This window comes from Pseudopipra pipra, chromosome 4 (assembly GCF_036250125.1).
Source record: "Pseudopipra pipra isolate bDixPip1 chromosome 4, bDixPip1.hap1, whole genome shotgun sequence".
NCBI lineage: Eukaryota > Metazoa > Chordata > Aves > Passeriformes > Pipridae > Pseudopipra > Pseudopipra pipra.
Genome location: NC_087552.1, coordinates 65,269,710 through 65,287,254, shown reverse-complemented (window position 1 = coordinate 65,287,254; position 17,545 = coordinate 65,269,710). Strand labels below are relative to the sequence as shown.

General features: G+C 38.6%; 1 protein-coding gene across 2 annotated transcripts in view; it reads left to right on the top strand.

Moving 5' to 3' along the window:
- Positions 1–11,232, top strand: part of ACOX3 (acyl-CoA oxidase 3, pristanoyl) — a 34,393-nt gene extending 23,161 nt beyond the window's left edge. For both annotated transcript variants that reach the window (XM_064653337.1, XM_064653338.1), the window contains 6 exons: positions 493–606; positions 2,261–2,376; positions 6,206–6,380; positions 6,835–6,902; positions 7,601–7,687; positions 10,811–11,232. In XM_064653337.1, coding sequence (XP_064509407.1) covers positions 493–606; positions 2,261–2,376; positions 6,206–6,380; positions 6,835–6,902; positions 7,601–7,687; positions 10,811–10,930 — 680 coding nt within the window. In that variant the 3' untranslated portion in view covers positions 10,931–11,232. The remainder of the gene's footprint in view (positions 1–492; positions 607–2,260; positions 2,377–6,205; positions 6,381–6,834; positions 6,903–7,600; positions 7,688–10,810) is intronic.
- Positions 11,233–17,545: the final 6,313 nt, after the last annotated feature.

Here is a 17,545-nt window from a genome sequence, read left to right as displayed (position 1 = left end):
CACGTTGGTCCAGTGGAAGGTGCCCCTGTCCAGGATGGGAGGGTTGGAACTAGATGATCTTTAAGGTCCCTTCCAACCACCCCGTTCTATAATTCTGTGATTCTGTATTGGTAAAGTCATCATAAGTCTGTTTATTGTACTTAAAACAGCTCATATCGCCTAACTTGGTAGCAATATCCATCACTACATTTTGTAGTTCTCTAGATTTTGTTTCAGTTTTCCAGCAGTGAGTTTCACTAGCATCTTACAGAGCTGGAAAACTCAGCAATTGGAGTTGAATCTTATGGGGCATAATTACAGGCAGTGATGTCAGGTTTTTCCACACTTGTCCACCAGTCCTCTTTTGGCTGAACTAGGCCATAATAAAATAAATATTATGGTCTAATTTCATCTGGCCTGCTGAGTGTATGCATGGCTTTGTAATAGGCTTTTAGTTCCAAAAAGTCTGATTTCTTTTCTTATATATCATTTTTATTTCTTTTGGTGTTTCAGATAAAGCTCCTTTTGAATCCCCTTTGGGAACAATAAACGTTTTGCAAGACTACCATCATATCCTTGGCTGGAGATTCACAGCCATTAGTGTTGAAGATTGCATGGACTCCTCAGGTAGCCTTCTGCTGTTGTTAAACTGATTCTAGAATCTTAAATTCCTTTCCAAAGGAGACAATCCAGAGATTTGAGATTCAGCCTCTGCTGTTTATTAGATATTTGTCATATTTGCTGACTTTCTTTGTATCACATGCATTTCAATTTACTAAGAACATAGTTTGCATTTCAAAGTAGGTTCTTTTGTCCCCAGCCTCAGTTCTGGAATGGAGGATAGCATCAGATATTTTTCTTCCATTTTTGTGTCTCTAAAGTAATATCTGTGATTTAGGGGGTTTGCCACTGTATTGCTGTTTTCCAGTTCTAAGGCCACTACCTTCTATCACTAAAACATCTTCTTTTAGAAAACCACACAAGTGATTTAGAAGTATGTTGAAAAGGCATTAATTTTCTCTGGTTTTGACAGTTGCTTATGGTTGTATAGAGAAAAACGAGTAATGGTAAAAAGAAAATTCCCTGCAGTTTTCCTGGTTTAGTCTGGTGTAATCAAATGAAGTATGACATTAGAAGCCGCTCCCATTTGTGTATCACTGTGAGCCCAGACTGGCCCTTGGAGGCAAAAATTATAAAGAACTGAGCAGATAATGAGAGAGCAAAAGGACACAGAGCTTAAGTGAATCTGTATAACTGAGAACATAATGGGGGAAGAAACTCCAGCCTTGATATATAAGGAGCAATCAAGTTGATTCCTATAATTCAATAACCACTTCAGTGCTCAAATAATTACAGAAAAGCTGAACTTCAGATAGTGATGCACAGTACCAAGTAAGATGGTATCATAATTGCTGCAGGGCAAAATCTGAATAATTTCAAAACATAAAGGTTTATAAGAAAGACTAGTTCAAGACAACTGCTTGCTTTCTTGTTTCCTGTATGTCTCCAAGATGCACAAACTGATATGTAAGCACATGTTCTCTCCTCTCTTTTAATACCTACTGAAACAGGCTATAGTTTTTTTAAAAAAAACCTCAATCTGTTTACTGATCCATTCTGTTAGAAACTGGACTGTTAATTTAGTTGCCAAAATTTAGGCAGCATGTAAACACTCCCAATTGCCTAAATCATAGTCTTCACTAAATCTTAAGCTAAGAAACAAGCAAGCAGGATTCAGGCAAGGACTTTATGCTGAATTACTTTTTACCTTAATAGTTGCAGGCTGTTCTTAAAACATGACACAATTATGTACAGAGCTATTCATTTAAATGTGATTACATTCAGCCATCTTTGCAATGGTGGAAGTCAAGCTTCCATTAAATGTGGACTGTTTTGTCTTCTTGTATTCTCAGAAGAGACTGTGTAGCTTGCAGACCTAAGTCTTAATATGAGAAAAATTAGCAAGCTAAAAAATTTATTCAAGTCAGAAGTCTCAGCTGAGCTGTAGGTATACCTTGTCTTCTAGCTTTGGGTCAGTATGAGCTAGTGTATGGTCAGATGTGGTGTGTCTTCACTGTACAGTTACAATTTGACTGTGGTCCCCAGATATTTATTGTATCTGCAGTAATGGACAAAGTGTCACATCAATTAACATGTCAGTTAATTAACACTTTCACTTTTCATCTCAAGTAACAAAAACTAGGACTGCAGTAGAATTTGCGTGTGACTTCTTACATTATAAATGTGAATGTTAAGAATTTTGCTTCTCTCTTTTTCACAGTTCCTTTAGCAGCTTATAAATGGCTGGTTTGCTACCTGCTCCGAGAAAGTGACCTAAAACTGAGTAAGAAAAAGCAGGCTGGACTAAGTGATTTTGAGGCAAAAAACAACTGTCAGGTAATACTTATTAAACTTTCTTATTTTATTTATTTGTTTTCATGCAAGTTTTTCAGATCCTGTTAGCTTTATCTGCTTGTGTCATAAAGTACAATTTCCTCAACCACAAAGCAGCAAGTCAAATAACTAATAAAACTTAATACCTGTCCATGTTCTTGGCATTGAACATGATAGCAGGACAGTTACTGTCAGCAGAAGTCTTTCAGGATATATTTCCCTTCAGAAAAGTTGCAGGCATGTGCTGCATGCTGTCTGTAATTTTGATAGCACAACTTATGAAGACTAAATCTACCAGTATTAAATCTACTGCAGCATCTGATTATTACTTCTCCATCTGCTCTTGTGGCCAAATACATACTATAGGAAAGAATCTTGCTCTGGCAGGTAGGTAAACTGGATGACCTAATAGGTCTTTTTCATCTCCAATTCCTATAGGGCAAAGTACTCATGAAGGATACCAGACTGACAGCATTGGAACCTGAAAAGGAAACATTGACAATTTACATATAGCAGATCCACTCTCTCACCAGAGAGTTTTAACAGCTAGGAATGGCTTAACTCCACATTTCAGTGCATATCCCCAAGTTCACCAGATTCCTCTGTTTTCTCCATGAGAAAAACTGGCTCATACCCAAAGAAAGAGCACTTGTCATTTGTCGCTTAGAAAGATCAGTTCCCTGAAAATGGTCACTGTCATTCACCTCATCTGCAAAGCTCGTTAAAAACCATTGAGAAGGAATATTCAACTCTACAACTAAAAAGAGCCAGCCTAGCTTCAATGGGGGATGATCTGTGTGAAACAACTGGTAGAGTGGAGAAAATCTTTCCTGTTTTTTACCCTAGAAGCAGCTTATTAGAGAAAGTCTTCAGGGTCAAACTCAGAATGGGAATTGCCAGAAATTCAAGTCTGATTTCCTGTCAGTTGGCCACGTCTTGGGGAGGCTGATGCTGGGGCCAGTGCATTAGAGAGAGTGGTTTGCTCGGAAGTGTGAAGGTTCTTTTCTCTTTTATGTTCAGATGTGCTAAAATCCGAAGATACTCAGGCACACAATTTCTTTTGAGATAGGCATTGATATACTTTAGGTCATTAGGTTTTATTTTCTCCCTAAAACTCCTCCTCAGGACAGCAGGATTTTTTGTTTTAAATGGCATGCCTCAAAAACATCTGAAAATGATTTACAAGCTGTGCTTTGAAGACATGTACGTATTTGATTTAAAACTTTCTGGGCATGAAGCAATAGTTTTCTGTCAGCCCAGTGGCTGACTAATACATAATATTTGTTCATGCTATAGGGAATCTGGAAGAGATTCCTGGCATATCCCGTGGTTATTTTGTTTTGGAGGTAGCTTTATAGAAACAATACAGTAGTGCAAGCAAAGGTAAAGAGGGAAATAGAATTATAGAGGAGAATAACAGGGAAATAATTTTTAATGTTTAATTTGTGATGTTAAGACATTTCATTCTGAGTAGGGAATTGATATTCATATCTAAAAAAGATCTTGTAATAAGGGGGAAGTCCTCCCTAATCCTGAAGAGAATAGATGTGTGGTTTGCCGTTTATATTTGTATCTGAGTTTGGACATAAGTATGCCACTGGACAGCTGTTGATAGAGACAGTTATCTTTGGAATATGCCTTTTTTAAATGTTGCAGTGGATTTAGATGCAAGGACATTGCAAGTATGTAAAAGAAAAAAAACAGCCAATCAGCTAACTCTAAATTAAAAAAAAAAAGAAGAAAAACCTCAACCCTTAACAAATGGGCTAAAACCAAACACATGTTAACAGCATTGCAACAAATCAGCCAGAATAGCAATGGTTTCATATTCCCCTCCTGTTCACCAGCTACAATGTTTTCAGTCAGCTGTGTATTTCATTACATGATATATGCCACAATATAGCAAAGGTGAAGTATATAAATATAGACAAATATTCCTTATACTCTGCATTAACAGTAACTGGTGACTTGTCTTTCTCATGGGATAGTCAACAAGGATTAGTTGCATAATTCCTTGAAAATCATAGAATTGTAGAATCAACAATGTTGGAAAAGACCTCCAAGATCATCAAGTCCAAGCCTTGATCCAACACTGCCATGGTTACTAGACCAGGGCACTAAGTGCCACATCCAGTCTCATCTTAAAAACCTCCAGGGATGGTGAATCCACCACCTCCCTGGGCAGCCCATTCCAATGTCTGATTATTCTCTCCATAAAAAATTTCTTCCTAATATCCAACCTAAATCTCCTCTGGCAGAGCTTAAGATTGTGCCTTTTTGTCCTACTGCTGGTTGCCTGGGAGAAGAGACTGATGCCCACCTGGCTCCAATCTCCTTTCAAGTGGTTGTAGAGAGTGATGAGGTCTCCCCTGAGCCTCCTCTTCTCCAGGCTGAACAACTCCAGCTCCCTCAGCCTCTCCCCATAGAACTTGTGCTCGAGTCCCTTCACCAGTCTTGTTGCTCTTCTCTGGGTCTGCTCCAGCACCTCAATATCCTTCCTGAACTGAGGGGCCCCGAACTGGGCACAGCACTCGAGGTGTGGCCTCACCAGCACTGAGTCCAGGGGAAGAATCACTTCCCTGCTCCTGTTGGCCACACTGTTCCTGATCCAGGCCAGGATGCCATTGGCCTTCTTGGCCACCTGGGCACACTGCTGGCTCCTGTTCAGCTTCCTGTCAATCCAAACTCCCAGGTCCCTTTCTGCCTGGCTGCTCTCCAGCCACTCTGTGCCCAGGCTGTAGCGCTGCATGGGGTTGTTGTGGCCAAAGTGCAGGACACGGCACCTGGCCTTGATGAACCTCATCCTGTTGGAATCAGACCATCTCTCCAGCTTGTCCAGGTCCCTCTGCAGAGCCCTCCTGCCTTCCAGCAGATCAACACTCCCCCCTAGCCTGGTGTCATCTGCAAATTTGCTAATGGTACACTCAATCCCCTCATCCAGATCATCAGTAAAAATATTAAATAGAACTGGGCCCAACACTGATCCCTGGGGGACACCACTAGTGCCTGGCTGCCAACTGGATGCAGCCCCGTTCACCACCACCAGCTATCCAACCAGTTCTCAGCTGCAGAGAGTGCCCCTGTCCAAGCCTTGGGCTGCCAGCTTTTCCAGGAGAATGCTGTGGGAGACGATGTCAAAGGCTTTGCTGAAATCCAGATAGACCATGTCCACAGCCTTCCCCTCACCCACCAGGCAGGTCACCTGATCATAAAAGGAGATCAGGTTGGTCAGACAGGATCTGCCCTTCCTAAACCAGTGCTGGCTGGGTCCAATCCCTTGTCCACCCTTTAGCTGTTGTGTGATTGCAACATGTGTTGCAATCTGTTGCCATCCATAAACAGAATCCATTCATGCTAACATGATTAGATTTTTATTATTTGAAGAAACTGTAATACGATTTCAATAGGAAGATTTTATCCTCTTTATAAAACTCTGCATAATGTTAAATAAATATAAATATTCTTAAGCATTATATGTGTTTATTAATGATCCTAAAATCAGCAAACCTGATTTTGCATTGTCTTCTCTCTGATGTAGCTACTCGGTCCTATAAAGTCTGTGTGCAATGGCCAAATTACACTGGTAATAGGCATACAATCTTATTTCTAAGAGGCATTTCATGAGATATCTCATGATTAACCTTTACATAGACGTTGTAGAAATTGTTTTCTCCTGCCATTTCTTCTTAGAATTTCTTTAAGCTCACACTAAATCATCAGATCTAAATCAACAGAACTCTACTAATCTGAGCAGAGCAATGCCATTCTGCACCAGCTGAGGATTAGTTCTTTGTATTTTGATACTCAGTGTCCTTCTTTTCTATTTCCTAAGGTGTACTACTGTCGATCCTTAGCCATTGCCTTCATTGAACAAACAGTCTTACAGCGGTATCATGACTACACTCATGACCCCAGCATTCCACCTACACTGCAGCCAGTGCTTAAGAATCTCTGTGCTCTCTATGGACTCTGGTCTTTAAGTAAACACCTGGCTGTGCTCTACCAAGGTGAGATCAGCTCCTGAATATACTGTGCATGTCAGTTCATAAAAGTCCTAACTTGGCAAGGGGAGGGAATCCTAACTAGGATTTATGTTAGAGCATTTTCTTACTGCTTGTCTAACACAAAACAATCATTCTCAACCAAATTTTCAGGAGCAGGGATCTGGAATGGCAAAAAACCCAAAAGGTTCCCTGTTAGCTCGGAGGTGATGGAGGGATCACAAGTTTTGCTGTGATCCAGTGCTTGGGGGAGAGGATAGGGGATAAACAACAAGGTGCTGTAGTGTAGCTTGTTACTGGAAAAGGCTCTACATATCTTAGAATAAAAGTTTTGCAGCCAACTCATTAATGAAAGACTTTCAATTCAGTTACATGGGTGAATCTATTTAGTCATTTTTGTAAAAAGTTTGTATCAGTGTAATCTTAACTGGTATCAGCTTCTCTGTGAATGTGTTTGCAGGTGGCTATGCTTCAGGTGAACAACCTGGTAGACTTATTCAGAATGCTATTCTGGAGCTCTGCTACAGGGTAAGCCTGTTTGTTGTGATTAAATAATATAATATACAAATACTAAAAAGGAGATATATCACTTATTCTGTACTTCAAGGGGTAAATGAGCACAGTACTATATTAATAATTTCTGAATAATTTTCTGTAAAGTTTAGCAACTCATCGACCCTGAATCTAGTCCTAATTTATTTACCAATAAACAGAAAACAATATATCCTACAAAATAACACCACAGCATTTATGGCCTTGCAATCTTCATTGGAAAGCCAGTGAAATATTTCAGTCCAGTTCTACTGAAACATTATAATATTTCATTATAATGTTAGCTTGTAAATTTTTTTCTTAGCACAAAAGCTTTCCAAACTGGAATATATTCTTTGCAGGTCAGCAAAATTTCAAAGAAGAAGATGGACATTACATTTTTAAAGTTCAAAAATATATGTGTTTATGTGTGCAAACAGCACCATATTTGTTAAAATGTGCTTTAAACCCACTCCATAAGTAAAGGAGGAAAACATTTAAAATGCAGTCTCCTTTGACAGTTACCCTGGGAGTGAAAAAAGGCAAAATAAAACTAGGCTACTTATTATGGATTTCTCTTAAATTATCAATAGCTGATACATTATGAAAATATTCTTTATACTGCTCTGTAGCTCACAGGTAGCCATAGACAACTACAGAAGTTGCCAAGTGTTATGTCTTTTATTTTTAAACAGTTGAAAGATGATGCCATTGCTCTGGTTGATGTCTTTGCTCCTCCCGACTTCATTCTCAATTCTCCCATTGGTAAAGCTAGTGGAGAGGTAAGAAAACCCATTGTTAAATTTGTAAGTTTAATGATTAAGAGGATTATTGCCTGTAAATAGCCTTAACATATTTGAGACACTTCACAGGTACAAAAGAAAATCACTTTTTCAGTGGAAAGTCCTAGCAGAGTTAAATTGATGTCAGCAGAAAATGACATTTTGCATTTGCTGGAGATAAGCTTGTGAGGTATTGCTCTAGCTTGCTCTTGTAGGCACCTGTGCACTGAACACAAAAAAAAAAAAAAAGGCTGAGAGAAATTTTTGATATAGTTACACAAAGCAAGAGTTAAGAGCATAAGAATGCCCATGCTGGATTCAGTTCACAGAATACTCTGTAACTGACAGAGAAGGGTGGCCAAGCAGCACATTGTACGAGACAGATGAAACATTGAGGTGTTCTTTCCCTGGTGTCTGAATTGTTGGCAGGTGGTAGTTTAAGAGAGATCTCATACTGTGGGTTGTATTTGTATCACTCTGTTTCATAGCCACAGACGTGTCTATCCTCCATTTTTTTCCATCCATTTTCAAATTCAGCTGTCTTTTGATTTCCGTCAGACAATAATTTCTACAGCTTAATTATAAGTATTGTGAAAAAATACTTCCTAGTCCCAGTCCATATGCAGTTGCTATCTATGGGAGCCTTTTCGTTCCTCTGACAGACCTTGTTTTCCCTTCTCTGTGTATTTTCTGCTTCTGCCATATCCTTTCTGAGGTGTCATAACCAGACCTACAAGCAGGACTTGGGATGTGGGTGCACCATGGAGTTGGTGTACGAGGTCATGATCCCTCTCTGCCTTTTTTTTTTTCTTGACACATTTAAAGAGCCATATTTCATTTCAAAGTCTCAGCAAACCAGAATTCTTGCTTACTGGCCAAACCTACTCAGCAGGACCAAGCTGTGGGATAACTATTTTGTAGAGACTGGTGTCACAGTTACAGTAGTTTGGTTTAGTGTGGATAGATACTGTAGACATTCACTAGCCTGGGGACACTGCCAGGATGTTTGTCAGGATTGCTGAGTCAAGTACTTGATGCTTTCCAATATTCTTTATGTCTTCTTGTCCAAAGTTGTCCATCGTTCCCATGGTGATCAAGGAATACAGAAGGCAGCCCAGATGTTTCCAACCAGAGGCTGACCTGACACAATGATTACTTTGTTAACACAGTCTTTACAAATACAGGAGGAAAGACTTTCTCTACCTATCCAGCCCTCTCAACTGAGGGCTGTAATCATCACTGGAAACCTTGTTTCCATTTCTGTAGGTTTTTGGGATGGAAGCTCCAAAGGTATCTCTTTAGGGGAGGAACATAATTTGTAAGAAAGTTAAGACTATGTGTGTTGGCCAAAAGCCCATTTTCACGCATTATTCTGTCTCTAACAGAAGCTGGGAACAGATGCTATAGGCAGAAATATAAAATATGATGCAAATACTCAGTCATCCATTCCTAGAATACTATCCCCTTTCTAACAGTCAGAGGGAGATTTCTTAGCTGATCAAGCTGTCAAGTGATGGATTTGGCTAGCTCTTAGCTCATACAAATGCAGAAGGCACAGAGACTTATTTATATTAGAGATTAATATTATGATTATAATATATTAATTATGCACATGGGACTCTAAACACTACTGGCTTCCTTGTGTATTATTTTTTTATAAATTCATTGAACCATATTGAGAAAATTATTTCAATCAATGATATTCAACCCATGCTCTATGGAATCCAGGAAGGTTTTCTGAACTGCATGTAAGTCTGTGGTTTTTAACTTATGTAAATATTTTCAACTGAAATCTGAAAAAGGCTGCCAATCCCTCACTTAGAGAAAATACTCAATAAAGCTCCTTGTCTCCTGGCTGTCTATATTTAATTCCCTGTTCATTGCTATCTTTGCAGCTTCTAAAAACCAATACAAACATTTTAGTAAAAATTACAGTATGGTAAAGAATAGATTATCCAAGTATAACAGGAAAATGAATTTAATTCAAGGTAAGCTATGCTGTGCTGCAGTGGAGTGCCTTGCACCATGAGCCTCAGATCTTCTGCTCATCAGAGCAGAAGAAAAGTTTCAAGATTTGTTATGGGCAACTTTAAGCATGAAAGAAGAATTCAGATTCTCTTTAAAGGAACTTTCATGGTGTGGACATCATCTATCTAGAAGTTTTGACAATCGCCATTTAAATATGTGAAGTTATTGCCACATTTAATTCAACATTAATTAAAAATTGTTGGACAATATTAACTCACATAGAATGGAATAAAAAGTTAACACTGGCCCATGTAATCAAGGTAAAATATATTTAATATTAAATATATTTCATTACTAATTAAATCATCACAAATGTATAGGACCAACCTATCTTTCAGTGTGGAAGAAAGGCTTTTCACTTTACTTCCCTGACTGCTTTTACACTATGTTAATATTTTATTGTCCTGTACTCTGTCTTACTGCTGAAAATATGGCTTTCCTTTCCTCATCTTTCTGGAATGTTATTTAAAGTTTTAAGCTTCAGTCAATTATGAAATAAGAAGTATTGCTAAAATTACACTTTTGCAAAATTTACTTCCCATAGACTTTTTTTAACTCTTCCACATAAAATTGCAAATTGATGATAAATTAGCAATATGCTTCTGAGAGAAGATTTTCTTATGCTTAAATTGGACAAGTTCACATCTAGAAGAGAAGTTCTGGAACTCTCCAGAAATATGTTGAAACTAAGGTAACAACAGACATGCATGAGTGTTTTCAGATACAGCCTTCTGGTATCAGGTTTGGACAGAACAAAGATTAGCTTAATATAACTTTGTTTCTGAATTTCTACCTTTGATAATATAACTCATGTCAAATTGAAACAAGAACTAATAAAGATTACTGGTTTCCTTTTCTTATGCCAAGGATGGTCTAAGTGATTTACACAGAAATCTGATGTTTACAGTACTTTGAAATTTTGTGCTTTATCTTTGTGTTTATTCTTGCCTCTACATAATTATTCACATTCGTTGTCTAGAAACTCAATCACAATCTCATTTCAACCAATCAGTTAGATAATTTATCTTACAGAAGCTTTGTTTGTTTGTTTCTTCTGTATGCATTAATCGTTTTATTATTATTATTATTTTGCAGTTATATAAAAATATGTGGGGAGAGATCCTTCAAGGCAACAAAGTTCTGAACAGACCTTCATGGTGGGCAGAATTTTGTATTAATAAACCTGTTAAAGGCAGGCTGAAGTCAAGATTGTAAACCAAACAACTTGTAAGAGTCTGGATGGGCCTGAGATGGACACTTCATTTCAAACATCAAGAGGAAAGGAGACCATATGTCAAACACTGGAAATGGAAGAGATTTTCATTGAGAGGTGCCAAGTTTTAAAGTAACTTTGAAATCAAGTCCAGCTTGGTCTCAGGGACTGTTAACATAGTAATGACAGGAGCAAGAGCAACAAATCTGCACACTATACATATTTACTCAATTAAATGCAAAAAAATGAAGATTCATTATGATTGCTGCTTTGCAAAGTTTATATTAAAGAAATTTTCCAGTCAGTCTCTTGTCATTACTTACCTTACAGAAGGTAAATAATTAAAAAAAATTTCCCACCAGGGATTATGAATAAACTGACAAAAGCAAAAAAAAAAATTAGGACAGGTCAGACAGAAGCTGTATTAACTATGAATATAGTAAGAGAACATTCAGAGAGCATCTTCCCCTCTGCTCCCATGTTCTCAGATTGCAGAGAACCAACCTATGTATTGTTTCAGAAAAAAGAAAGGAAGAGGTAAGGAAAAGCAATAATTTCAATGTTAAAACCAGGTATCCATCCCTGGAGGCATGGGACTCCTTAGAGAGCTTGCTAACTACCACAATTCTAAGGAGTCAAACAGTAAATAACAGCAATATGAAAAAATGGCTCTGACTAGTGTCACACCTTTTTTATCTTAGCTCAGAATTGGGAAGTTGGAAACAATCACAGATTTAGCTTTTAGCTGAAAGGATGTTCTTTTAGTAAAGATAGCTTCTTAGCCAGACCTCTCAATCTTAGATATTAATAATTTTACCACTACAAGTTCAAGGTCAATTAAAAATGATCACCATCAACGCACTTCAGTTAAAAAAGAAATCAAACAAAAAACCAAAATTCTGCGACTGTCATTTATAGACCCATTGGAAAAACAGATAAAAACTATCTTGTTAAACCTTACCTGTATTTTTTTTTCTGGACTTCTTTTTCCTTTCCAGAGATAGTCAGTGTTGTCTGCATTTTTTCTGCTTCTGTTACTTCTTCTCTTTTAATGAGGTACCATAATTCAGAATGTCCCAATAGAAGCTCTTTTTCTTGCTGTTGAACTGTAGGAAAGTATAACCTTTGCTGAAAAATCGGCCCCGTGTATTTATTTTCTTTGAGCTGTTTTGCCTCTCTTAATAACGTCCAATAGGTGGCATCATCCCATGAAAAAAAATAGATCAATACAGCTAAACACATGTCATTAGATATGGAATCACGGAGTGTCGTGATTATCTTTAGCAATTTTCTATGTCAATAGGGAATCCAGCAAGTGTCTCCTGCTTGCGTTGGTGCAGAGCTGAAGGAAACAGGCAGAGCACATTACACCCAATATCCAATATAAACACCAGGATTTCTGACAGTGGAAAAGGAAAACGGGGAAGAGAAGCCCTGCTACATTAAATGTAGTAGCAGTGATCTGTCACTCTGCATTCTGTACTATCAATGCTGATCAGCAGCATTATTTCACTGTCTCACTTGCGTGTGATTTCACCATCACCTCTGAGTTCTTCATAAGTGACATGGTCTTTTCCTGCCTCCTTCCTCACAGCTGGGAGACAGAGGTTTGTGTGAATCTTGCATATAAACTGTAAGTCTATTTATGAGGCCTTGGTAACCCAGAAGAAAACACAAAAGTGCTTGACATATAGCTTAAGCCACCTTCATCCCCAAAATAACCCCAAAACAAAACTGTGTCACAGTACCACAGAACTGAAGACCTGGTGAGGCCAGAACACACAACAGGATAAACAGAAACCCTGTAAAAATGTACTCCTAAGTTGTTCTCACAAATCTTATTTATTATGACTATTTTATCAACAGCCAAACTCCCTGATAAAAGCTGAGCTCCTCTGTACTGATAAGGACTGCACAAACTGGCAGGAGAAGTGCTGTTTGTTCTGAAAAGCTTTTAACTTCAACTAGGGCAAGCACTGCAGAGACTACATCAGCAAGAACATGATTATGGGCAGAGAAAATAGGATACTCACTTAAATAGCATGATTATGGACCCTAAATATGAACTGTCACACAGCTTGCATAAGCTTAGAGCTTCATGTGGTCCTTGGATACCCACACAGTTAATGGCAGGAGTTAGAGACCTGCTCTCCAAAGCTGAAGTAAGTAGGAGCAGAGCAGGGGTACTGTGAGGCCTTAGGGATTTACTCTTTAAAACACCACACATCTCTCACCAAGACTGTTTGCAAGCTCAGTGCAGGTGTTCAGCAGCTGTCACGTTTACGTGCTGCCAGCGGAGGCTGTCACCATTTATTCCCACACCCACTACAAAGCCATGGTGCAGCATAAGCAGGTTCCTCCTGCTTATGGATGTGGAGAGCCACTCTGCACTCAACATTATCAAAACTAGTATTTTCTGTATGAGTAGCTGGATAACCATTATTTCATCAGTTATGACTATGAATTTCTGAACTGTATGTTTCACCAGCCATTTGTAATCAAATGATCAAAATATCCTTTTCCTCTGAAGTCAACAATAAGCCAAAGGTTCCAGAGGTCTTCTACATCCAGCTTCTCAGAGCAACAGAAATTGTGAGTCTGAATTTGCAGAGCTTCAGCAAGGAGGGAGAGAGACGTCATGAAATTTGGCATCCAATTATCTACTAAGTCATAGGACAATAATTCAACAACTACCACAAGATGTCATTATTATATGCAGTTTCTTCCTCTTTGTAGAACATTAAATAAGAGAGGCTTCCCGCAGAACAGAAAAGCCATTTCCCTTCCACTTCAAATGCCAAATGAAGTTGGATGTGTCATTTAACTTGTCTGGGGAGCTGGGTCAAAGGCTGTCAAATAGCTTCAGTCCAAAGCAATTTGGCCACAGGAATCTGTCCTTTTAAGCTGCCACATGAAGGCACCAGAAAGCTGAATCCAAGCAAGCCTGAAAGAGCCCTAACATTCTGCTTCCCCGGTGCCCTGTGCCATGCTTCTCTCCTGGATAGTGGATTACTGTCAAGGGTATTTCAAACTGGTTTCTTCTATGATGAGCTATTTCTGCTGATGTGACTCAAAGCAAAAAGGTTCTAGCAAAAAACATTAATTGTTCATATGCATTAGGACACTGAATGCTTGCTAATGTGGCAAGATAAATACATGAATATTTCACATCACCTCTGTAAGAGTAATGGTGTCAGGAGAAATGCTTGGGGAGTCAGGTGGAAGCTCTACCATCTTTACAGATGCAGTTCTGTGGATGCAGGTTTCCCAGAGGTGCCTGTTTTCTGCAGAGATAAGTAGGCTCATACACTACTATTTCTGTCTAAAAGCCTCTTTCCCACTGTGTTAAATGATTTATCATGCATTCTGCAGGGTTACAAGTTCTTTTTCTGTTTGCCTTTATTCATATATTTTCTTTACTGACTTAATGTGTTTTCAAAGCAGAGAAGTGATTTCATACAAGCACATGCTACCAGCATGACCAGTCTCTCTCTCAGATGCAGCCATATGGACATCACAGAGGCCTGTGTGTCCTCTTGTAGCACTGTACCTTCATGGGCCTCAACTGTGTTTTGTTATTCCCAATTCTCATTAGCCTGAGATCAGAGTAAGGCTCCAGATCATTTTAGCTCGGTTCACTGGCCTAAGGAGCACCGTAAGCAGAGGGGAACTCACTGCATGAGACACCCATGTGATAGTATAATCTGAGACAGGAGATTCAGCCAAGTGAAGGTCAGCTGTGATCACAGCGGGCTGCCCCCAACACTGTCAGTGGGAACAGAAGCAGAAAGCTTCGTTCGTCTCTAAGCAAGTCAAATCACAGATTTATCAAATGCAAGCAGAGCATTTCTCATCAGTTCCTTTCAGAGGCAGAGGGAGAGGTGAACACAGCTTTGTTGAGAACAACAGTTCTGCTGACTACCTTGCCTTGGTGTTTTTCTCAAACATTTGCAGCCTGGTTGCGTTTGTTCAGTTTTCCCACAGCACGAATCTCTCTTGAATAAATGCAAGTTCCATCAGGAATTTCTTTGCTGTGTTTGTCAAAGAATAGACCAGCAAGTGTGTGGCTAGAGTAATTCCCAGTGGATTTCCTGAAGACAATTTACGCATTTTTTACATTTTTTTGTTTGGGAACTACAGTCCACTTTAGTATCCAGCATGTACTGAGATTTGCAGCACTCTCCAAAGACTGTCAAAATTGTTATTGGGCAATAGCTGCCTTCACCTGCCCATGTTCTTCCATCCTCCTCCAGAGAACCCTCCTCAACTGGTTTCACTTGTGATCTTGTCTATACTCATAGCTTTGCTAAGTACTCATTTTTGCCAAATCATAAAATATCCATGGTTATTCCTCCTTTTAAGCAAAGAATATTTTTGAATTACATATTCTTTGCTAGAAGAGAATTCCTCAATTCATAAAGTCAATTTTGTTTAGAAGAGCAGTTGCCTGCTGCATATTTGCCATGGAGAGATAACCAGGAGTTGGAAAACAACCCACGAAAGGACCAAAAGAAGCTGGAGTTTGTCCAGACCCATGACTGTGATAGGGATGTGACTTCTGAGGCATCCAGAGAAAAGCGACTATCCTGCCGGTGTGCTGTACAGCATATACTGCATTGGCCATATCACCTGTTTTTTTGGGGGCAGCCTGTCCATAAGCAACGGGCAAACAAACATTGCCTGAAAAGGAAACCTCTTTTAACAGTGCGATATGTTGTTTTTGTAAAATGTAAAAATCAAAACAAGAATCTATAGAGAGACATCATTTCCTATGGCAAAAACATGAGCTGTGATGACAAAATTGTTTATAATGAGGCAAAAGAAGTACTCAAAAAGTGGTTCTGCACTATATTTATGTGCTTTTATCACTGGGATGTGAGGAAATACTTTTCAGTCCCTTAGTAACCCAGGCGGGTGTTAAGCAACACATACTGTGGTAAACACTTTAAAATCAGCAGACCCATATAACAAAAGATGGTGAAGACTTTACTAGGAAGACTTGACTGGTCTAATCATACTCATTTCTGTTATATTCTGAATCAAAGAAATTCCACTAGATTAGAGTTTGCCAGATATTATACCAATATTTTAAAAGGGCAAAAAAGTGGTGAACTTGACTCTATCAGAAGCAAAATAAGGGAAAAATTAAAGTGGGATTCAACTAATAAAATAATTAGCATACGGTAATACAAAAATATCAGTCAGAAATTTTAAAGAAAACACATTTTATCAGACAAACCTGATTTCATCCCAGGTATTCTCAAACTCTGTTTTTTGAATATATGTGTCATGCAGCATAGACATTTTCCTCTAACACACCTTATTTAGAGTCACATGACATCAAGAATAAAAAAATCAACATTCTATGGGCAAACACACTTGACTTGGGTTAGGAACTTTCTGACTGACAAGATCTCAGGAAGCCATCAGTGGAGAAATCATTATGTGTGCTTTAGGAATGTTATTAAGGATAATCCTAGACCTGCCACTGCTTATTATTTTCCTCAGCAAGATGGAAATAATTATAAAATCTCTTTTATTAAAATGTGCAGAATTGGTGGACTGGCAAATAAAGGTGAGAAAAAACATAATCTGAAATGCTTAATATGTTTAAACTAGACTGGTGTTGCTGAACCAAGTATGCAACAGCACCTTCAAAAATATAGGGATAAAGAGAGAGTTTTGTCATCTGAGGTCAGACAGAGCAGGTGAATGCTTTACTCTCGGCACTGGCTGGTTGCTCTCACCAACAACTGACCTCCATTTATGTATTTAGAAGAGAATTGCAATTTTTCTAAATGCTACAGGAGTTTCACAGGAAGAGTAAGAAAATGCAAGATCCTCGTAACCTTGGTATGATCAGAGAATTGTCCAGTCCTGTTGCTAAAAAACCATATCCAAATGCCAACCTACCTGGAAAATAGAAACAGTGTCATGGAAAAAGAGAATGCCAGGCTCCTGCTTCCTTACAGGTACAAACCTGCAAAAAGGAGGACAATATTGACTTCAAAGCTGGAGAAAAGTGTGGTACAACAGGAAACTGAACAAACTCAATGTTTAGCATGTCAAAGGGGAGCTTAAAATATGATGCAATTACAGTTTTATCAGCTTGTCCAAAGTGGAACAAAATGTTGTACGTCAAAACAAATATAATTTTTATCCCATCACTGGGGAGAGATTTAAGGAGATGGTTTACTTTGAAGGAAAGTTTGTGCATATAAACAGTATTTGGGATGACCAAACTACAGTCTATGGTTTTGTTACATGCTGTACCAAGATCCTTTAAATCAGAACAGCTGGTGCCATATGAACTACCCTCCAAAAACTTACTTCTCTGAGCGTCATTAAATAATGAATTTTTTTAAGCCCACACAAACACTTGGCTTTTTCCATCTCGTTTATCAATGATGAGTGTTTGCAAAGTCCAGGACTGAGCACTGGCTGTATTTCACTGATGTGAGGGAGAAGCCAGGAAAAACATATCTCCTGGGGAGTATTCCCTGTTGTAAATTTATTTTTGACACATATAGGGTGGAATTGGGTTTCTGTGCTTGTTTTGATCTCTTTACAAATTCTTATTAAAGGGATGTCTTCCAGCTCCACAGAACAGCATATCC